Below are 24419 nucleotides of genomic sequence, written 5' to 3' on the forward strand. Positions count from 1 at the left end.
GACTGGCTCACTGTTTTTATTTTTCTAAATATAAATTCCAAATAAACTATATGTACGTTGATGCCATACTGTTCTCTATCGGCCAGGCGCTTTTCTCAATATGTAATGATCTGTTAAATGTTCTACTTGGCGAAACGTTATGTTTTGAGTTCGGATCAATTCGAATTATTCCGACTCGATTCTTTTTTCCGATACTTGACGCCGTTGTAATTGCATATGTATTCTGTCTATAGCAACGAGATGTAGACATACAAAGTATCTCTCTACACCCTCGGCGGAAGTTCGAGTTGTAGACCATATAGAAGATAGGTTTAAGTGCGGTCGTGGTGTACATTAAACCGAAAACGGCCATAAAAATCGTGAACTCGAGGTAGCTGCTTCCTAAAAACGAGTACCATGTATGTACCAAATAGAATGGAAGGTACAATACTATCGTTGAGAATGTACCAATCATCAACATCTTCAACATTTTAACCTTTGCCCTCGGGACGTGATTAGTAGTCCTTTTGAACTTAAAGGAACATCCCCTACAGGACCATATGTATCTGAATACTTTTATATGAAGCACACCAATGATTACTGAAGGAATAACATATGTGACTTGAATCAAAAGTACGCCGTAGATGGCTCCAAACCAATCTGAATTTCGTATAACTGTGGGGCAAAGTATTATGTCGCCTATAGACGACTGTGTTGTTTCAAATAAATGGAGGCACGGACAGCAGAGAACGGCTGCCAAAAGCCAGCATCCGAAAATCATACGTTTCGCGACACCTCGAGTTACTTTGAAACTTAACGGATATATAACTGTATAGAATCTATCAACACAAATGGAAGCAAAGGTGAACATAATAGAAGAAGGCCAAAGAAACTGAACGAATCTAACGATCCTGCAACTGACCGATCCAATTAGCCATTTGCTGGCAATGTTCCGACTCGCAATGAAGGGAATGCACAGCACCGTGACTAAAATGTCGCTGCAAGCAAGTGACACGACAAAGAAATTTGTGGTTGACTGTACACGACGACTGCGGTAGATAACAATGCACACAAGAATGTTTCCAGCAAGACTGATACACCACGTAAAGAGAAGAATGGAAGACTCTGCAGCTATCTGACCGACTGCCCTGTCCATTGCATGACCATTCATGGTGTCAGCGTTTCTAGCCGTTGTTGCATTTTCGTCTCCGCCCATATCAATAAAAAGATTTATTCTCCGTTTCAGTCCTTTCTTTATGTAAACAATTGTTTCTTTAAATTATTCGTTGTATTTTGCGGTACCTTTCTTTATAAACTATCCAGTGCTGCTTCTTTCATTATGGTTCATCCTTTGAATCTCATTACTTTTATTTAAATATAAAGCGGCATTCAATCCGCCTTCCACGGCATGGAATCGCCTGACTTCTGTTTTCTATAAAATCCAATCGAAGTCGTTACTTATAAAATCTAACCATTTATGAGATTCTGATGTTATATTATATCAGCATCCTGTTACATTTCGTGGAATGTCAAAATCTCTTTCCTCTTCAAAGGAAAACCATTAAAATCTGTCTTGTGGATCGTCTGTGCACTTGTTCCTCCATTTCCCTGGAACTTGTTTGCCTCTATTTCTTGGAAAATGTATCAACAGGACTGGATTTTGATGCGCATCTGGTAGAGTTCTCATGGAGAATTTGTGCCGTATTCAGTCTTTGGACCCATCTTTTGATGATATTTTATAAGAATCTTATTTTTCTAAAAAGAAACGAAAATAATAAACAACATAAATGTAAAATATGATTAAATCTAAATAATGTATAGCTCCGACATTTCTAAAAATTCCAATAACGCAGTGTCTATAATATTTCAATAAAGCTGTGTCTATAATTTCTGATAACGCAATGTATATACTGTTTGTTGACTTGAGTCTGCTATCTTCTTTATGACGGCAGGAGAAACCAAGACAGCTTTTGATACTTGCACAGAGATTTAATATAACAATTAAAAAGCATTATCAATGCATCAAAAATACTCGTAACGTGATTATATGTTATGTTACAAACCGTGGAAAGAAAACAGTTTGTATTAGATTTTATTGAAAACGAATTTTGAAAAATATGATTTTGCTACCATTATTTATCGAACATAGAGGTATGTCACGTTTGCTCAGCCCCAGTTCGTAAGTCGTTTATAAACTAATGTATTATTACAAGTCATGGTTGATGTGAAACATTGCCGCAGGCTAGAAATAATCTCTTACGCAAGGTTACCGTGACCAGAGAGAAGATCCGGAAACTTGAATAGGCACAGGATATAGATCGAGCAACTTCCCACATATGTATTACAGCTTTGTCATAAGATCAGAGGAACCGCGAGGGGGAAACGGGGCGTGTTCTAAATCCGTCCCCACATGGACAGAGAGCGAGAAGGGCATTGTCCGCTAAGTTTGATTTGATCGTGTCAAAGCGACATCCAATCGGAATTGAGACAGAGGGTGTGATAACAATTTCGATAAGAATTATCACTTCTAACTAACAAGCAAATATTTAGTCTCGCCAAGGAAGATTGCTGAGCAATATTGGGTTCCTCCGAGAGAGCCACTCGTAATTTGGCGGTAAAACTTAGAGAGGAGATTCTAAGGAAAGACAAAGCTTCATAAAGGTCAGTACGTTATTTGCTCGATTTTTGCAGAACATTACGGCATTGTAATTGTAATTATGTGTAGTATGTATACTTAATTAGTAGGATCGTTTAGTACGTAGAATTACCTTGTAGTATTCAGTTACAGTCGTATTTGAGTATTATGTAGAGAATTATGTAGATTGTTAGCTTGTGGTCAGAATTAATTTTGTCATTCGCTATTAGGTTACTTCATAGTAAACTAGTGCATTTATTCATGTGATATGTTTGATTTTACACATGCTTGAATTGTGAATTTGGAAAATGGTTGAAGTGTATAAGAAAAGTTAATATGGATGTATGGATATATCAGAGCATGGACATTTGAATATTTGTGTACTTTGTATGAGCTGCAATGTAAAGAAATGCGCCTGATTGCTGTGATATTGTTTAATATAATGGGATTAGAAATATCTACTGATGTGACGCAATTTTTTGATGTATGTATGAGAAGTAATTGATACCGTGCTTTTATTACGACGTTGTTTTACCATACAAGAACGTATGAGTATTTCGATGTGAATTAATACGTGACCGAAGAAATTTAATAGCCTTTATCTGATGATAGTCTGGGTGTAGTGTGAGACTAGAAGTTTTAAGAAAATATTGTACAGTCCTTGTGTTTTTACAGCAAGCGTATTTGGGGACAGAACTTTAAGATGGGAGACGGAAGTAAGACTTGCAGAGTAGTCGGAGTCGACAAGACTAGTAGGCGGAAAGAGCCGAGGAGGAGGAGGAAAAGGATTCGAGGAGGATAAAGTGGAGAAGAAGGAGGAGTATAGGGAAGAAGTCTAGTCGGCGGAAAGAGTCGAGGAGGAGGAGGAAAATGAGTCGAGGAGGAGAAAGTGGAGAAGGAGGAGAAGTATAGGGAAGTCGAGGAGAAGAAGGAATTTGGAGAACGTCGGGAGGAAGAGGAGAAGGAATTGGAGGAATAGGAGAGAAGAATATACAGAAGAGTAGAATACAAGGACAGGTTGAAAGCTATCTCACACTACTAATCAAATGATGCAATAGGCTATTACAGGGTCGAGCGGAAGGAGAATACTTGGAAATTTTAATCATTTGATGATGAATTGTCATTAAATTGTTATTCGTTGATTTTAACTTATATGTATATTCAATCATTTAACCGTCAGCATTGCTGACTGGGGTCTCGCATCCTTTCATCTATATTTCACTAATTTAACTTACAACCGAAATCGAGCCTGGGTGGGACTTCTATAATAATTTAAATAAAATATTGGAAGCACCCCACCCCACACCTACCACAGTGACGGCATAACAAGTCACACCATAAGGTACAATATGACCACAACAGAAAACGTCTTTTTAGAGACGATCAGATTTTGTAATAGATCTATGCAAAAATGAGATAAATAGCTAGAATGACTAAATGTATTGAATATCAGGGAACTTATCACTGGTTTCTAATTGACAATTATGTAGACGGAATTAGTAAAAAGAAGGCAACCACCATACCCAAATCTGCAGTCAGTGATCTCCATTACGGAATAATGGCGTAGATGTTAATGCAGAAAAAGCTCTCTCACAAAAGATCTTTGCAAAACTTTGTAATTTATAGTTTTCTTTACTCCAAAGATAAAATGTATATATGGAAAATGTGTTTGAGGAAAACATGTAGCACCTTATATAATCAGAGAAACATAGCTGAAATATTAAACGAAACAAAAGAAATAAATTGTGAATTCCAGTTTAATTACAGGGAGAACGTGTTCGCTTTGCTCTCTAAGTTCTTTAAAGTGGAACCCAAAGGCAACATATTTATCATATAGACAAAATGTATTGTATCATCAAGGCAAAGTATTTATCATACATACAAACTATATTGTATCATCAAGGCAAAGTATTTATCATACATACAAACTATATTGTATCATCATATCAGCAGTCTTATTTAATATAATAGTGTATATTTCATGATGGTAGGACCTAATAAAATCAATCTCTTGGTTATGTATCGACAGTCTTTGTACATTTCTAATTTTAGATTCTTTTCAATCACTGATCTTTTGATACCCTCGATACCCTTGATTACCAGTGTTCTATATGTGTCTGTTCCGCCTTGTAAGACCATACATCAATGTATTCATACATCATTCGATTTATCTGTTAAAAGTCCTTTTTATCCATCTGGAGAATACGATAGATACTATCTTTTTGTAATCGCTTGTTTGTAAAATTTACAGTCCTCTTTCAGGCCATTATGTTACTACATAAACACATAGCAAATCTGTATGTGTCATTAACACACACACACACACACACACACACACAACAAATCTGTATGTCATTTAAACATACACAAACACATAAAATCCACATCTGTAATACTCTCTCACACACATACACACACATACACATCACAACAAATCTGTATCCGTAATCAAAATCTTCATTCATTACCATCTTGGTTTCTAATCATGCTTTGCAAGAAGTCCGACATAAGCAACTTAAATCTGGAAAGCCACTACAAATTTGTGTTGTTAATTGTATTCAGTTGTTTGTTAAACTTGTTAATAAATAGTGTTTTCTATGAGAGTTGTCCTTGCAAATGATATATCCTTGGGAAATTTAAATATTTCGCTTTGTTAGTACATATATTGTTACATTCATTACTTTTCTCAAATGTTCTTTCTGTAACTGAGATAAACCTGAATCGTTAGAGATTGATTTTTCTAATACTAAATAGCAGAATTTAGACTAGTCGTGCAAACGTACTGGAATTTCTACAAATTTAAAAAATATCACGAACTCTTTCATTCTTTCTCAAAGACACAAACCCCGTTCTATTGCTTTGATTTGTAGTTTACTTTCCCATTGAAAGTTTATCAGGCATTGAATTTGCGCATGTCCCAGCCATACAAATTATTGTAACTTAGATACTTAAATCACCTTAACATGGACTTATCAAAATTATTATGCCTTATGCAGCTATCGCTAATGCTCGTGCTCTTTCAGCATATCTATTTGGCATCATGCTGGCTTGAAAATATATTGTTTCTACGTGGTAATTTAGTCCCATTAATTCTTCCAAATGAAATCAGTATCGATAGATGTCTGTTTACTCACATATATTTTGGTCCATATTGATGCCTTCGGCTCCTCAGAAAATCGGTGTATTCTTCCTGTGAATTTATGATTGATCATATTATTAGCAAGTTATTCTAGTAGCATGTTAATAAATCCGCAACTATTTCTGATCATTTTAAGGAAGTAAACTTGGCCTTCCTTGCAAATATGCCGAATGTAAATTCGGTACTAAACGAAATGTATTTTGCATCATTGCTTGTATTATTGCTACTGCCTGATTTGAATTGTATTATGAATAATGGATTATATATATATATATATATATATATATATATATATATATATATATATATATATATATATATATATATATATATATATATATATATATATATATATAACACTTGTTGTTAACTAAATTAACCGCCACATGTGTATATGTTGTTTGCATTTACCTGCTAGGGGATCATATGCTCTTAACTTCGTTTGTGCCCTTCTCTTCTTTGATTCTCCTATTTACATATACAGTATGTTAGTGGAATAATAATACTTTTTAGCTTTACTAGCGACTGTCACTTTAGAACCGTTTATTTGTCTAAGTTCTGAAGAAACAGTCTGCAAATAATTGCAAACACTCATACAAATTTATATATGCATACTGCTCACCTACAACTATATATATATATATATATATATATATATATATATATATATATATATATATATATATATATATATATATATATATATATATATATATATATATATGGAAATCTTTATCTTGTTTGCCTTGTACAATGTGTGTGTAAATTATTCATGTAAACAAACTTTCACTTTAGTGTACATTTTCCCCTTCTAAACAGGTTTCATTTGTTCTCACAATCTGTTGGTCAATCTGTGTATAAATACTTTCAAGCAGAAGACTTTTGAATAACAACCATAATTATATTTTCGGACTTTCTTTAAAGCAATAATTTTTATACATCTGAAGAAAAAATGTTTCTTTTCTGTTTGGCATATAAAGTGTGAATATGGTTGGCCCAAAAACTAATACAAATGACATCATACATATTAATCTTCCCATCCCTTCAAGAAGAGATATTCTTCCATGTGTTAAGTAGACAGGAAAACTGCATTTTAAGTTTAGTGAGTATGACGTTGAAACATCTAGATTTGTTGGTGGCAGCATATTATGGAACACTGTGAAATATATACCAGGAGTTTACTTTGTATTTGATACCAATTAATTTTTAGATTCTTTTTCAGCTGTCTTCATAATGAATTAATGTTTTCCAGATCACTGTATAATGACTCAACAAAAACATGTCTCAAATTTTCATAAAATATAAATTCAACGTCTGAGACAAGCGTAGTTATGTCAGTAATTGAAAACGCAAATTTTCCATCTGCATAAAGCATTCCACGTGATTCATGCCTTAAAGTGACGATGTAAAATGGTAATGACTCAGTAATACTACTATTTAATTATTTGTAGTTTGTTAATATCACGTCAATATTAATTTTCAGATTTTTAAACATTCATTTAATTTAACTATTTCGTTTAAAAGATTTAGTAAAATGTTCGTTAGTATATATGGATTCATTTACTTTGTGTTTTGTTATTTTTTTAATGCCCTAAACTCATTCATGTAAATTATAAGTTTTCTTAAGAATCGTATAAATGATCACCATACATTTATACAATTCGATTATCTCATTTGTAAATGTTTATAAAATTCAGTTTTATTAATTCTATTTATATGCAATGTGTGGTTATGCATCACAACTCTAGTTTTCCGTTTATAAAACTGGTATTTATTGGGGCTTTTTCTGAATGCATGCGTTCATTGATCAACTCTTATGGACTAACTGAATGCTTTTAAGTTTGAATATTAAATTGTAGTGTCTAGTGTTCATCTATCAGAATTTATCTATCCATTTTTGATAATGACAATTATACTTTGTTAGATGAATGTTTAAAGGTTGTGTAATGTCGTTAATGGATGATAATATTTCAGTTTTGTAACTACATACTAACACAAGCAACGCACTTAATGGGTATAGCATCTCGTTACATGCACTTCTGAAAGCATGCTTAAGGTCCATTAAATCCTGTAGGTGGCTCGTACGCTTAGCGTCCAGTTTGGCAAAGAATGAGAAAACAAACAATCGCTCACTGTCAGATCTTGAGTTAAGTAAGCTTACGGTGACTGAGTATACATTACTGAATTTCCAAAATAATAAATAAAATAAAAATTAAAAAAACCACATAAATTAAAACTTCAGACATACGTATCATTATCTGATACAATGTTTAAATTCGTATCTTGATGAATTCTCCAACAAATATAGCATAATATGAAGTATTTTTTTCTCAATGACGAAAAAGATATGGTTAGATAGGTGTGATGTAATGTGATTTGGATTTTTAACGTAGCTTTAACAATTTTTAAGTCATATCGCTACGATGCCTGCAATGTGGCAGTTTATAGTTATGTCTAGCACTGGGGCATCATGCCGCAGACATGTAGCATGATGTCCCCCAGTCACATTATCATGACACTAGGACGACCAGTCCTAACACTAACCTCTTGATGCTGAGCGCCAAGCGAGGCAGCTGTTAGTACCATTTTTGTAAGTCTTTGGTATGACTCGGCCGGGAATAGAACCCACGACTTCCCGCATCCGAGGCGGACGCTCTAACCACTAGGCCACCGGAGCGGTATGTGGCTAGATAGGGAAAAACAAAACAAACAAAATTTCAAAATTTGAATTATTGTAGAGAGAGAGAGAGAGAGAGAGAGAGAGAGCAATACTTTAATGATCTCTGAATTATCGCAACTTGTATTGCCATTTCCGATGTAATATACAAGAAAGGAGAGAAACATGAGAATCAAAAAATATTTCAGTGAACAAGCAAATGAGAATAAACAAGAGGAAGACAATACAGTCAATCGCTGAATTTAATGAGGATTTAGTATTGTCTTTCAATGGATCAGTGCAACATTATCCTAGCTTTTAGCCCTTGACTGTACACACTGAACTATGAACATATTTGATAAATTACTGTTATAAATTTGGAGTATGCGCATTTGGTTATAGCGCCCCGTTTCAAGGAATACTTAGATTTTTGTGAATACTTGTTTGATTATTGGAACTCGGTGCAATGGAAATATTCCTTTGCCCGAAATAATTAGCCGATTACTAGGAGAAAACGTCACGGAGTGGAGTGTTAATGAGTTTCCATGATGTCATGGTTCAGTTTTAGTGAATTTTGGTCAGAGCCGCATGAGAGTGTCCCAGTCGTACCATACTCCTTAATAAAATCTAGTGGTCTACATTGGTGGTGTGGCTGCAGTGTCAGTATTTACCGTAGGAAACCGGTAAATTACACAATGTAATCAATAAGAAGGGACTCGGCAGATGCCGTCTATGTCGCCATGGTGGGAAATGTGGTGCAGTTTTACCGGCGAAATGTGCCTTGAATCCATGAACTGACTGGCCTAAGGTGGCGTAGTTAAAGAAGTTCCCCGTGTTAGGGGATAGCTGTATAGTTTCTACGGCGTGAACTGCTGGCGGTACGGAAACCTGATAAAGAGAAACCATGCAGGGCTTTCTAATTTAAAACTGAATTTATATAGAAGTTTTTGGAAATTTGGGGTAAAATTGTGAATTCTAGCGGAATCGCGCCAGGGTTTGACACCGCTCGGTCAAGCAAATACCCCTGGTTTGTAACATTACTAATCTACTCTAATTAGTGGGCTTGTGACAATAAAACAAGCTTTTATTTTATTTAATCTGCATTATCTTTTGTTTTATTTATTCCGAAACATCTGCTGTTATGTTTATCTCTTGACTCTTTTGTGTACACTGCAATAAAAACACAAAACGAAACGACACTATGAGTGTGAACATTATTTGAACAGAATGAGTTTATTGAGAGTAACAAAGTGGCAATTATAAATAAACTGGGTGCAATTTACACAGGCTGTTGATTACTACTGCTACTACCACCCACCCAATCTCTCTCTCTCTCTCTCTCTCTCTCTCTCCTATATGAATTCGCAAGAACATTGCTCAGAACGATCATCGGTTTGCTACACGAACGTTTAATGTTAACTTAAAAAACGAATTATAGATCGGTGTTTTTAAACACTGTGTTTAGTTTTTTAAAAAGTTAAACAAAATATAAACTTCAAATTTTCTTGAATTTGTAACAATCAGACATCATGGTCTTCATTTTAAGAAAAAATCATTCATGTCAGAAAGATGCCTACAACTCGCCATAAGATTGAAACTTTACAGCAACATGTTAGGCATTCATTTGTTACATTCTAGATTAAACTTTTTCTATTCAGATGAAAATTTCTCCTCCGCGAGGATTCAAACCACCATTATTCCAGATTAGTCATTATCACATTGTTTAAGAGTATTTCAAAGTATGATTTGGGGATATTTCGATACACTGGAAAGTCTAGTGCCGGGAAACATTTAGAGAACATATGTTGAAAATAATGGCCGACATAACTTGTTACAAAATCTGTAAACCTACGAATTTATTTTTCACTTTTTCATCAATATCCTATATCGGATATATCCTTTTCTTTTAAGTTCTTTACTAACATATTTGGCTAATATACTAATAGTTTTGTTATAAAAAAAGTTAACAATTGCATGCACTTATACATCAAGGATTTGTTCTAAAGTACCTTTTAGTTACATTTACACATAAGCTAGAATATCTAAGATACGCTAAAATAAAACTATTCATTTTCAATACAATGGTTCTCACATAGCACACACTTTTATCGATTTCACTGTTTCCATATCTCCCAGTTTTAATTCTAAAATTATGACAAGACACTCGATTTTTTTTTCAAGGCTGATCTTTATATTAGATACGCATGCCATGATTATGAAATACCTTCAAAGCTTAACTAAAACTTGATATGTTGATATATCTATATATATTTATATAGAGACAGTTTATCAGAAATTGTAATTTATTGTTCCAGTCTAAAATCAGACTATTGCGAGCACTAGTCATCTCAGTCTTTTTGTACTCGTGTGAGGCATGGACCCTGACAGCAGAATTACAACGAAGAATCCAGGCACATGAAATGAGATGCTACAGAACATCCTTGGTATCTCTTACATGGACCACATCACAAATGAAGAAGTGCGTAACACCATCAGGCGCAAAGTAGGCCAATATGACGACCTCCTCACCACCGTCAAAAAGAGAAAGCTGAAATGGTATGGCCATGTCACTAGAGCAAACAGTCTGTCCACAACAGTCCTGCAGGGCAGCGTCCAGGGTGGCAGAAGGAGAGGTAGACAGAGAAAAAAGTGGACTGACAACATCACAGAATGGACCAGGAAAAGTTTTGCGGAGACAGAGGCATTGGCACATGATCGAGACAAGTGGAGGGAACTGGTCAGATGTTCAGCAGCACAGCGCATCGACCACCACACTAGGTCAAGAGACTGATGATGATGATGACTAGAAAACAAAAGAACATCTGTAACCCTTTGTTCATAAAATGGAGTAAACTTTAAAGAACTTACAGGATCGGGAAACAATAGTATCGCCAATGGGACGGCATGGTAGATAGCATGGAATTAAACGTCTGTATTAAGCGCGCTAGAGTCAGTACCACCCGAAAGTGTTGCTTGGCCTAGAGATGCACATTGATTTTGAAAAGCTCCGAATAAGGGGAAGATAACATATCATTTTGGAGAAGGCGCTCTACAGATGACACCAGGGAGAATGAATGGAGTAAGGTAACTTGCAACAGGCGCAGTAGAGAGAATGTTGGTATACCTCTATGTTACTCTCATGTACTGTGGCTGAAATTTATTTGGATATTGTATTTGTGGAAATTGCAAATGATCTCAGCACACAACTAACTAAAATGACTGCAATCATGTGCAGTTATTAAAATAGGGAATACGAATTTTGCCAGACTAGACAATACCAGCTTCTGAAAGTGCAATGAATGAATTACAAAATATATAAAATGTGATAAATTTATCGGCTTTCTATCTAAAATGTATCTCTGGACTTCAGTCTGTGAAAAATGATCATGCGGAGCTAGCATTATTTTTAAAGGTGCACATTTGAATTAAAGTCAGGCTGTATACTCTATACTCTATAACAAAAATTACACCCGATCAAATCATACTCCAAAATCAAGAGAATTAAAAGTTATTTTAAAAATATCAAAGATATACAAGGTATTTTTTAATAACCAATATATCAGTAAGGAAAAACGGGGAAATTATTTTTGTTTAAAATCTAACCCTATGGAAAATACAAAACCGTAGAGCGCCACCGTAAAAGTCCTTTCAAACAGAATATTGTTATGCGCACGGGGTCTCTATACCGAGCGAATCCAACAACTTCGAGAGTCTGTCTTGAGGCCGATTCTTCTCCTCTGTTTTCAAGGACCTCAAGACAGCAGTCGGTCTCAAAGGTTCTTAAACGCGCAAATACTACAGTAATTTTTCTCTAATCATAATATGACCTCACATCACAAAACTCTAATTTCACACTTGCATGGCATTCTTGTTTCTCGTTTGAATGATTCATCAATACGCCTTTCTGAGCCGAACATCTGTACTTCACGCCATGCAATACAAAGATAACCAATACAAAGAATTAGTTTTATCTGAAATTACTAAGCACGTTTACCTAAAATTATTCAGACAAGCCCCAATGTTAAGAAATTAGGGAAGGTCTATTTTACGAAGCTATTCCATGCTGTAATAAAGTCTTGTGAATGTTGTACATTATGACGCCTGCTCCTAGAAATTGGCTAATTACTCCTGTTACAGTGTCATTCATTAGATTTTTGCATTACTAGGGAAAGTGCTTGGTTGTTGTTGTTGTTGTAGGGTTTAACGCCATTTTTCAGCACAAGATAGGCTATACATGGCGGCCAGTATAATTGGTGGAGGAAGAACCCTGGAAAACCCCGGGAAGAACCACCGACCCACGAGAAGCTACTGGCAGGCTTTTTCACGTACCAACGTTAGCCGAGCCTGAGACTCGAACTCACGCAGACAGAGGTGAGATGGCAGTGATCCGTAACGGATTACGGAGCTTTAGACCACTCGGCCACTCGGGGCCCCGGAAAGTGCTTGGATTTGTAAGTATATTTTCATTGTACATTCAAGTATAGAATAACTAGAAGGAAACAGAACAATGTTGTTTTGAAGTTTCTTGTTTAATATCCAAATGATTTTTAAACATCTAGTCCGCTTGGAATGAGATTGATTCTTCGTTATATGAACATTACATACAAAAGTTATCACCTTTTCGTTCAATACATCAATATTTTTTTAAAAAAATGAAAACTTCAGAACAGAGACTTTGAATGTATTGTGGATACACCAGCTTTCTGTATAAAAACTTAAATACTGTTATTGTGTGAAATCTACCCCGAAATTGTATGTGTGCTGTAGGAAAAAAATGGCCACATATTGAACTAAAACCCATGTTCCATTAGAGAAGTAGGAAAAATCCATTTGCCTATGACCGCAGTATATACTTATTCATTTTTTCCATCCAAAATAGTTGATAAATTCAAAGCTAAAAAGTAAACCACCATCTAGTAATGCAGACAGACCGAAGGCAGAACTGTACAGTATACATTTAGGCCTGGCCCAGGTTATGTACAATCGTTTTTTTTTAAAGGATTGTACAATATTTTTCATAAACCGCCAACTTCCTAATTCATATTTTGTAAAATTATACATTATAAAAATTGAAAAGAAATGGGAATGTGCATTATATACAAAACCAAGTATGTGCTTTGTTCCAAGTCTTGAAACCCCCTTCTCCACTCCCAAAACAAACAAACAAAGCACAAAACACCTCGTTTGATGCGACCTAGGATGACGGCCTCGAGATATTCCTACATTGCATTAAACTCGTTCTTTCGATAATAAAAAAAACAATATATATAATTTTATCTCTAAATTTAAGATCCTTTAATCACATGTTTTACACGTGTCACATGCGTCAACGCAGTGTCCAAAATGGAATGTTGCGAAACATATTTGGGCCACATCCAACTTTTGTAAATGTTTTGGTTTAAGTTTTTAAAAAATGTAATGTTGTAGTTATTTACTAGTGTAAGTGAATGTGTTGAGTATATGTATTTTTTTGTAAGGCTACTAATCGTCCCACGATTCTTAATAGCGCATCTGTCTGAGTTTTACATAGTTTCCTAAACCCTACACCATTTTCTCATTTGCTGAGTAAGTGTGCTTTGTGCTTATTGGTCCTATCTTGCCCTGATTTTGTCATCCCACTCAAAGTTAACTCTGACAATTAGATCAATAATAAAGCTAATAAATTATTGGCTTCAGTGTCAGTAGTTTCGATTTTTGATCATTCGGCTCTGTTTTTAATACTATCAGCTACAATGCAAGCTTAATTATCCTACTTTAGTAACGGGGTTTAGATTGGAATATATACAAGAATTAACATACACATTGCAGATTCATCTGCTATAAGGTGCCGACATTCGCGTTTCGTTGGGTGGGTGGGTGGGAGAGGCTGTGATAACCTTTTGAGCTAAAATATTTTAATTTATTTTACATATAATACATTTTCTCCAAATAATATCATGGATATAATATAGTTTGTATCTGTTATTGATCAGAGAAGTACATTTGTCCAACTATTCACAGACAAAATTAAACAGTAAGGTGTTAGGCCCCTGCCCCAGAACACCAAATAGTTGGTCTCTAATATAATTGCGATATACCGTGGTATGTATCGCAATACATTCAGAAATAACGCGGTACAAAATTTTCGCGGTAACCAACTCGAATACCTTCATAGCACGTTTTGACAATCTGGGGTCAGTCTCGCGCAAGTTGCAGAGGACAGGACGGCAAGATGGAAGAGGCATATATGTATTTACCGAAAGTCGGAGACTGTTTAATATTCTCGTGAAATGGGGGCAAATGCATGTTATAAGTGAACTATGCCAGAACAAAACAAGACAATGCCATGTGGTCAAGTCGAGTGTGTCTAACAATTTCCCTCGAAAAGTGGATATTTGAAACTTAGTGACCTAATCTTTAGATGAACAGTAGCGAGTACCTCATATTCTGGTGTTGATTGTTTTACGTTTATTTTTTAATATTTTATTTTGTGTGTGTGTGTGGGGGTGGGGGGTGGGAGGGGTAGTTGTTGCCAAAAGCTACTTATTACCATTAGACCGCTCCGGTGGCCTAGTGGTTAGAGCGTTCGCCTCGGATGCGGGAGGTCGCGGGTTCTAACCTCGGCCGAGTTATACCAAAGACTTATATAAAAAAAAAGGGTACTTACAGCTGTGTCGCGAGACGCTCCGAATTAAGAGCTTAGTGTTAGGACTGGCGAACCTGGTGTCAGGGTAGTGTGATTGGGTGGAACATCACGTTGAGTATCTGCGGCATGATGCCCCAGTGCTAGACATCTCTATAAATTGCCATACTGTAGACATCGTAGCGATATGACTGAATTTTTTAAAGTTGCATTAAAAATCCATAACACACACACTTATTACAATTACTGATCATATAAGATTAACACTTATGCACGCATTTGTTGTGTGAAGCCATTTGCCACAGCATTCCCAAATAGCTATAAACCCATAGGTTCAAGGTCATCCCTGTGCTCGGACAAGCATGATCCCTACTCTATCACCTTCATTATAAATTTCTTGTTAATCCTTCTATTCTTTTACTTCCATATACCCGTTTTAGTAAAAGCCGGATGAGATTTTATTCCTAAATAGGTAAGGTAAGAGTATATATATATATATATATATATATATATATATATATATATATATATATATATATATATATATATATATATATACACTTTACTGTTGTAACATTTTTCATTTATGACTTTGATAATTAAATTGTTTGTTAAGTTTCATAAAACTTGTTGGTTTTCTTCTTTTCCGTTACTTAAGTTTTGACCACAGAGTCGTAATGTATGTATGTATGATGTATGTGTGTATGTATGTATGTATGTATGTATGTATGTATGTATGTATGTATGTACGTACATACGTAAATACGTACGTACGTATCTATATTTGTTGTTGTAGGGTTTAACGCCATTTTTCAGCACAAGATATACATGGCGGCCAGTATAAATGGTGGAGGAACAACCCAGGAAAGAACCACCGACCCACGAGAAGCTAACGGCAAGCATTCTGATATACCCACACTGGCTGAATCCGAGACTCGAACCCATGCAGACAGAGGTCAGATGGCAGTGATCCGTAACGGTGAGCGCTTTAGACCACTAGGCCATATGTATGTATGTACGTATGTATGTATGTATGTATGTATGTATGTATGTATGTATGTATGTATGTATGTAGACCACTAGGCCATATGTATGTATGTACGTATGTATGTATGTATGTATGTATGTATGTATGTATGTATGTATGTATGTATGTATGTATGCATGCATGCATGCATGCATGTATGTATGTATGTCCCTCCACCACCCACCATTAACATTTGCGACAATGAAATACGTATTGATTTCAACTTGGAATTTGCACTATCGCCCATCCTTTAATATTTGTTATGATATAAATCAGCCAATATCGCCAAGGGATGTAACGTGGACACCATTCAAACACATTCTTTTGTCGGTAATTTAACAATTATCTCGATTAAGAGTAGATATATTTATTTGGATGATAATTTGATGTTTTATAGTTATAATTTCATTTTATGTCATTTTCTAACAACAAGGCTATATGTACTCTCCATTTAAATGCACGTATCCGATGACACTCAAAAACGGAAGACCCTGTGGAAAATCACATGAAGAGACAAGTTGTTTTCAATCCGTATTTGTAAGTGAGATGGAAATAACCTCTCACCGGTAAAGTCTTAATCCGATCTGAACCAATGTGCCTGTCGTCTGCTGTAGAAATAATCCCTGATAAAATACTTCAGTTACCTCTATTATTACTGGCGATATGTAAACACAACCACCTGCTTCCTCATCCACCGACAATTTTCATGATAAATACAAGTTTGGTTCCATTTATCGGTCAATATTTGTAGCCAATATTGTTCTGTAACACGAACCAGCCTCTGTTCTCGCCGGTCAGGTCACCTTATCCACATCCGCTAATAATGCACGCGTCTTTAAAAAAAACAACCTGAAAAATAGACGCACTTTTAAACAACGCATTTGTTGTTGTTGTTGTAGGGTTTAACGCCAAGTTTTCTCACATACCAACGAAGGCCGAACCCGCGACTCGAACCCACGTAGCTTACATTATTACATGCTCATTTTGTTCTCCGTTAATATTACGTTGTCAGAATCGTGCAGTATCTTACGATATTGCACTCACGTTCACTTCATATTGCATTCACGTGTACCCAATAGTATATTAGGAACTAATTTGTAAACAAATCATGTACACTCACGTAGTAGGCGCTTTACGTTTTTGTTGATTAAAATTCTTTCTGAACGAACTAAAGCAGATGGGTTCTCAAGCTTGATTAAATATTTCGAAATTGTACTGTAATTTCGACTATATTTCAAGTGCAATTACATCCTCCTTACTGCACTCAAAATGAAATAAACATTATATTCCATAGCGTCTTTTTGATAATTGCAGTTGAAAGACTTCATATTTTCCCTACATTATGATTTCAAACATTCAATGACAGAACAGAAATACACTTGCCGATGTCAACACGCTGCTCCCTCGCTGCTGATGTACTTCATGTAGATTTGGCACAAATAAATCCAGTCCATAATCACTATATTTCGTAAAATTGACAAAAATACCAAAATCTACTCATTCCAGATCAAATGGAAAAGTTCGTTGCAATGCGCATTCATTCACAATATGACTTCTAATTTCAATTTTAAATAGACCAAAAGGCCATTTTCGTTCAAAAGTGATGTCTAGCGCGCGACTTAGTTCAAATTTATCTGAGCGGAGTTATGTGCGGATTAATAATGTTGTTGTTGCTGTGTACTGATGAATCTGCGCTCGTGTATTTTGTTTGGAATACGGCATAAATTCAGTTACTTTGTTTCTTTATGTGTATTTTTGTTTATATAATTAAGCCTTAGGTAGAATAAGAAAATGAGCATATAATAAAAAGGTTACTGCATTTGCATGGGAAAATATGAACTCGTTGTTTTCGGATGGAAATACTGCACTCCCAAGTTCGTGCAGTATTTCCATCCGAAAACTCGTTCATATTTTCCCATACAAATTCAGTAACCTATAACTACTGGATATGTATCTTGTGTACCAAACAGCGTGATGTGCACGTCATACCACATCATAGCGTTCAAATACGGCGACTCATTGGGGGAGAGGACTTATTCTTGACCGAAACATTTAAAAAAAAATTCAAGCATGAACTTTAGCAGAGAACTTTCTTTCGCTGCACTTGTGTAATAATTCCATAAAGGTATCATAATGTTTTTGACAATATTCCTTATATCCTCTCGTACGCAAGCATGTAATTCCACCATTTTGGGGCGATTTGCACCATTTCGCGCCGTATCACTCCATCGAAAATATTTTTAAGGTGGATTTTGACTGGTAGAGGCCTAAATTAGCAAGCAAATTAGCAAAATTGTCATCGATCGACAACTAGTAAAACGTCTATCTCCCGATTGTCCTGATTGTGATGTTATTTGTATAATAATTGCAGTTGTATCGGTTGATAATGTATAGATTTCCAGTGGTCACAACATAACGATGTGATCAAACCAGCTGCGTTTATTTCTGTATAAACTATTCAATTTTAAATATGTGAGTGTGATCTGGATTTTTAACGTAGCTTTAACAATTTTTCAGTCATCTCGCTACGATGTCTGCAGTGTGACAATTTATAGTGATGTCTAGCACTGGGGCATCATGCCGCAGTCATGTAGCCTGATGTCCCACGCAGTCACAGTATCCTGACACCAGTCCGACCAGTCCTAACACTAACCTCTTATTGCTGAGCGCCAAGCGAGGCAGATGTTAGTACCATTTTTGTAAGTCTTTGGTATGACTCGGCCAGGGATCGAACCCACGGTCTCCCGCATCCGAGGCGGACGCTCTAACCACATGGCCACCGGAGCGGTCCGTCTATAAATAGAGTCATGGGCAAAGTAACTAATGTAAACATCGAATCGAAAGGCATACACACTGCAGGTCTTAAAAACGAATGAAAAACGGTGTGTTCACATTTTATTTAAAAATTTAAAATATTGATTTGACACAATCAAATAATTTTTTTAAAAAGAAATTTGGCGAAGATAAATAAGTCTTTGATTAGATTTGGAAAAAAAGCTGGGAATCTCAAACTCTGCCAAGAAGAAGAACGATTGGGACTATGTTGTACAGGACTTTCACTGCGACTCGTTACAAATGAATTTAAAACTATAGATAAACGAATAGAGGGATTGGGAGGAGTAAGGTTCAAAGGCTAACATTATAACATTTTAATTCACAGTCTTACAATGTCAGACGCCAACCTTGAAAGTTACAATGTGGGCGGTAAAAAATCCCGCTACTGCCCCATCGTAACGGTCGTGACCGATGTCTTGCGCTGTTTGACTATTGGACCCCGATCACTATAACCAATTACCGATAGTCTTATTTGCATTTGGAAGTAACCTTTACAGGTAGGCAAAACTGTTAACTAACACGAATATAGATTTAAAGATTTAAAGAAGCGAAAATTGGTTACTCATGTGAAAGGACAATAAAGATCCGGCCAAGTCGCAATGAAGTCATGAGGGTATCAAATCCAACAGTCATTCGTATGTCTAGCAAAACAACACATCCTTTGCTTTTAATACTGAACCTCTACTCAGGTCACATATGCCAATTCAGATATAAGATTAAGGAATGTAGAATGTTCAAAACTTAGATCGCCAACCATTGGTAGAATTATTTGCTTGAAGTTGATGTAGCTATTACACTGCAGATGGAGAATCCTCTGTTGTACAAATAGTACGAACAGACGCCATCAATAAGAATTCATACGCTTATACAAGGTTCTAAAACATTTAGGGAAGTATCTTTTTTTTAAAAAAAAATAAAAACAAAATACAATAAAAAAACCCAAACTAAAATGATAAAGAATTACAATTATAAGAGTTTAACGTTGTTTTATTCTGATTTTATCGTGTATAAACTGCCAGTTGCCGACTCACACAGCTTACATAACGCCTTTCGGGCAACATTAAACTCTTACATGAGAGTAGCCTTAAAATTTCGATGAAATTGAATAGTTCTGCCAATGAGCAAAGCGCATGCTGTAAGTGCTCTTAGGTTACTCTCCACTGATATTAAGGCCGACTCGGATGAAAAGTTTACAGAAGTAATTCTCTGTAACATCCTCTGATTTTCAGGTAAATTTTTCATTGATTTGGTGGTCGCGAAGGAAGATGACCCAGGTTCTGGATTGTCTGTGATTAATGGGAGAGAAGTTTCTGCACTGAAGGAGGCGGTTGATAACGTGCGATACACAATGGAAGATATTTGTATTATCACAGGCATTAATTCGTCAGCTATTTGTATATACTGAAGAATCATTTGAATCACAGAAAGGTTTGCAAGGCATGACCTACATTTGATACCGACCAATCAACTACACATTCAGGCTAAAGCACGTCAAACAGCTACTTGGCAAAAATGAAAAGAATTATTAAAGACTATTAAATGAGTTTATCACAGGTGAGGAAACTTGTATTTTGCTGTTTTGAACCAGACTAAAGAAAAATATATAAAAAGAAAACATACAGAGACCACAAAAATCCCTCGATGTCGTCTGAATGGGAAGAGAATTTTACGCATTTGTCGATTCAAAAGGTTCATGTGTCTATTAGAATCACCAGTCAGTTTATGTCGTCAAAGTGTTGCCAAAATTTGAAGGAACACCGCCCCGTCCTAGCACCGATAGGCCTACATGAGGTATCAATTTACTCCATGACAAAACACCGGCGCATAAATTCGCCATTGTGATAGACTTCCTAAATTAGCACAAAACACGATCTTTGCCACATCATCCATACGGTGCTGATTTAGCTCCAAGTGATTTTGGCTGAATCCTGTTACATAACCCTATCAACCCATTGGCGTATCGAGCAGATATTTATGTGCTTCGGGTCTGTGAATTTCACCGGATGCAGCGGAAGCCATCGCATCCAATAAAAATTAAGTTGTTCACATTTGAACATTGTTACTACATGATCGAGACAAGGGGAGCCTACAACTTTATTGCATTGATAATTAAGCAATTTTCCATTGCCGGTCCGTGTTTGTACAAATACCTTTCACCCAAATCACCTATAATGGCTTTCCTCTAGTACTCAGTCATACTTTCGATGTTAAACTTACAAAGGGTCCTTTTTAGATCTATTGCCTATACCATTTCCGGCCTATGTGCAATACACCGATGTTACACGCTATTGGTTAGTTGGCATTGCATACTTAGGGAAGCAATTCATGAAATCCAATAGATGTCGCTAGGACAAAGCACTAAATATCTGTTTGATACGCCAAGGTGTAGATAGGGTTAACATATCGGAACCTTGGCTAGCGAAGATCAGTTATGGACCAAATTTGATATTAAAAGGTATCTGTCCGGACCAACAAATTTTGCTCAATTTTATTATAGAACCAGCTCATTGGATAGTATCACAAATTTAGTACGGACCTAATGATGTTTTTAAACTTCCAGCTGTAGTAGATAATGTGAGTGTTCCAGTTTTCATGCAGTTTGGTTCAAACGAAATGTATTATTTGTAATCTATAGGAGTATCACATAGGGTACCCAGCCAACTATACTGTACCAAATCAGTTGGTCTGGACATGCCTTGACATTGGCGTGGATTATTTTTTTTAGGTCCATTTTTTTGAGAGTCCATATTGTTAGTTATGTTGACCATGTAAAAGCATTTGTTTTCAATTATTTTGTTCCTTCTACTTATGGCCATCTTCGCCCCAGCTGTATCCTGGTAAAACATATCCGTTAGAATTGTCATTTAATAAGACTAAAATTCTGAATTGTCAGTACCCCATTGTTATTATTAACAAGTGCGATTCTAATCCACGAGTATTATTTGTCTTCTTTTCATTGACTCTTTCATATTTATGTATTCAGCTGATCTGATCTCGGTTCCTTGACTCTTTCATATTTATGTATTCAGCTGATCTGATCTCGGTTCCTTGACTCTTTCATATTTATGTATTCAAGCTGATCTGATCTCGGTTCATTGACTCTTTCATATTTATGTATTCAGCTGATCTGATCTCGGTTCCTTGACTCTTTCATATTTATGTATTCAGCTGATCTGATCTCGGTTCCTTGACTTTTTCATATTTATGTATTCAGCTGATCTGATCTCGGTTCCTTGACTCTTTGATATTTATGTATTCAACTGATCTGATCTCGGTTCCTTGACTCTTTCATATTTATGTATTCAAGCTGATCTGATCTCGGTTCCTTGACTCTTTCATATTTATGTATTCAGCTGATCTGATCTCGGTTCCTTGACTCTTTGATATTTATGTATTCAGCTGATCTGATCTCGGTTCCATGCCTAGGATATAAGATATTTTGAAGACTAACAAGAGAATGAGAAATTACCAAATTATGTATACTATAACAGATAAACAGACCAACATACCAAACAAACATACATACAAAACAATATACAGTTTTATTTACCAAGAACATGAACTGGAGTCTGTACAATAATAACTTTGTACGTTAAGAGGCTTTAAAACCTGATCCTCGCTTACCAGGTATTTTCCAAAGGTTTATAAGAGCTAACAAGTAGGTCAAAATAACATATCTCGGTGACCCAAGAATAACCGCTAAGTGCGATGTAAATGGCGTTATTAGTATATGGTCTCTCTCTCTCTCTGTCTCTCTCTCTCTCACACACACACACACACACACACACTGAGGAACGAATGAACGCGTGATAAAGAAATAACAGTACGTCAAGAATTTTTATCTTAACATGTGTGCAATACTCACGTGTACTTATAGTAACTGCATTCGTGCGTTTTTATGTACGTAGGTCCCCGATAACAGCATAAATTTACTGTTGGTCGCCACATTTTTATAACGTTACCGTCACTCTTAGTCATTCCATTTTTAAAACGCTACCTTAATATTCTTATTTCTGATATGACCCAGTCGATATCCACTTATTCACAAACGCAATTCAGTCAAGTACTGGTATCGCTGAAAGCCCGATATCAGCTTCCTTAGCAACAGAATATTAAATCACGCTTTATTTTGCAATCTTACTTGGAATCCGAAACAAACGCGTGGAGATGTGATGGCGGCTAAAAAAAATAAATCTACTATATGAAAGTAGTATCCTTCGTATAATACAAATTGCAACGATGAGGTGATAAAGTGACGATTGAGTGTCGGACAAGCATACCTCGACCAGAGTGCGTACTCTGCCAGTGTCCACTGAGAATGGAACACATTTTTGTCGAGTGTCAAATTCCACCCACTGAGACAGAAGTATTTTTGATGCGAACGCAATAAAAAACTTGTATGCTGATACACACCTAAGAAAATATTGGACTTTTGGAGGGAATGCGTTTTAATTTTTTTAATATTTTTTTTTACCATACTCTGTAGCAATTTTTACATGTGATACTTTTATCTTTCATGCTATATACATTACGGAATTTTCAGTATTTTTAATTTGATCTTTTCTCTCGTTGTGTTTCATGTTTACATTTATTTGGAAAGGTTTATCTTCAAAAGTTCATACGCAATTCTTTATTTTACAGTTTTCGAAGTATGCTTTTGTTGGCATCATATAGCCATTATTGAGCTGAGGTGCCCTAAACACTGCATATGTTCATGCATATTCATAAACTAGAACTATCAATTTTAGTGTCCTATAATATTGATAGCATCAATTTCACACTGGCAGATGTCTGATGATAGCACAAGGCCATTAATTTAAATCAAATAAAATAAAAAATGAGTAAGACTACTAAGTTGGAAGCCATTTCCTCGACTACTGGATCTTAGGAGATGCGATACACACACCATACTAACGTGAGATTTGAAACATGACTACCACCTGAAACGGATTCAATAAAATTCCACCTCACAAGTATAACACAAATAATTTTTTAATTCTTTGAACAAAATGATGGATCAAAAGTACATTGTGACCAACTCAGAAGTTTATTGAAGGGTGATCATGTAGACTTCTATCATAGGTATTGTGTCAAAAGTTTTAATACCTCACTCCTACCCACAAATTATTCATATTCCTGGACCAAATCAATAACACAGAAAGTTATTAAAATGTATATTATTCAATATTACTTGAATCGTTGCCTGCTAACATTGTGGTTCAAGGAGACACTGCAAAATTTACATGACAATTGTAAACAGAAAAAGAGGGATACATGTAACAGATTTAGTCTCAATATGACAGATGAAGGTGGTAATGTAATTGATTTTCATGGTATACCACCTGTAATGTATGTTTGCGTAAAGTAAATACTGAAGGTACAGACTATTTGGACATATATCACTTCGAGCTCCAAGTCAACCTTTAAAACCTTAAAGAAAAACAGATATAAAAGATACATTGTAGATCAAAGGATTAATGGAAATCTGCTCTGCAATAATTGCCTGTCAAATAAGTGGATGTGACG

At 35.7% G+C, this 24419-nt stretch overlaps 2 protein-coding genes across 2 annotated transcripts in view; one reads left to right on the forward strand and one right to left on the reverse strand.

The window, feature by feature from the left end:
* The window catches only part of LOC149792529 (putative G protein-coupled receptor 19), a 32796-nt gene continuing 8377 nt past the window's right edge, over positions 1 to 24419 (reverse strand). The window contains exons 2-3 of the mRNA XM_089969404.1: positions 5749 to 5804; positions 1 to 1734 (exon numbers count right to left, since the gene is read on the reverse strand). Of these exons, the coding sequence (XP_089825530.1) occupies positions 47 to 1195 (1149 nt within the window). The 5' untranslated portion in view covers positions 1196 to 1734; positions 5749 to 5804 and the 3' untranslated portion in view covers positions 1 to 46. The remainder of the gene's footprint in view (positions 1735 to 5748; positions 5805 to 24419) is intronic.
* LOC149792530 (uncharacterized) lies at positions 12572 to 21977 on the forward strand. The gene is made up of 3 exons (XM_089969403.1): positions 12572 to 12860; positions 15848 to 16010; positions 20123 to 21977. The coding sequence occupies exons 1-3, from the start codon at positions 12786 to 12788 to the stop codon at positions 20296 to 20298; spliced, it is 414 nt and encodes a 137-aa protein (XP_089825529.1). The 5' UTR covers positions 12572 to 12785; the 3' UTR covers positions 20299 to 21977.

Source organism: Sinohyriopsis cumingii, chromosome 9, assembly GCF_028554795.1.
Source record: "Sinohyriopsis cumingii isolate HCF-2022 chromosome 9, ASM2855479v2, whole genome shotgun sequence".
Lineage (NCBI taxonomy): Eukaryota > Metazoa > Mollusca > Bivalvia > Unionida > Unionidae > Sinohyriopsis > Sinohyriopsis cumingii.

What these genes read in the sequence shown, in the direction of transcription:
- LOC149792530 (XM_089969403.1), top strand. Translation starts at nt 12,786, where the DNA reads ATGGCAGTGATCCGTAACGGATTACGGAGCTTTAGACCACTCGGCCAC. An exon ending in CCCGGAAAGTGCTTGGATTT is followed by an intron (nt 12,861 to 15,847) that starts GTAAGTATATTT and finishes GCCATTTTTCAG; the next exon opens with CACAAGATATACATGGCGGC. An exon ending in GATGGCAGTGATCCGTAACG is followed by an intron (nt 16,011 to 20,122) that starts GTGAGCGCTTTA and finishes TCTGATTTTCAG; the next exon opens with GTAAATTTTTCATTGATTTG.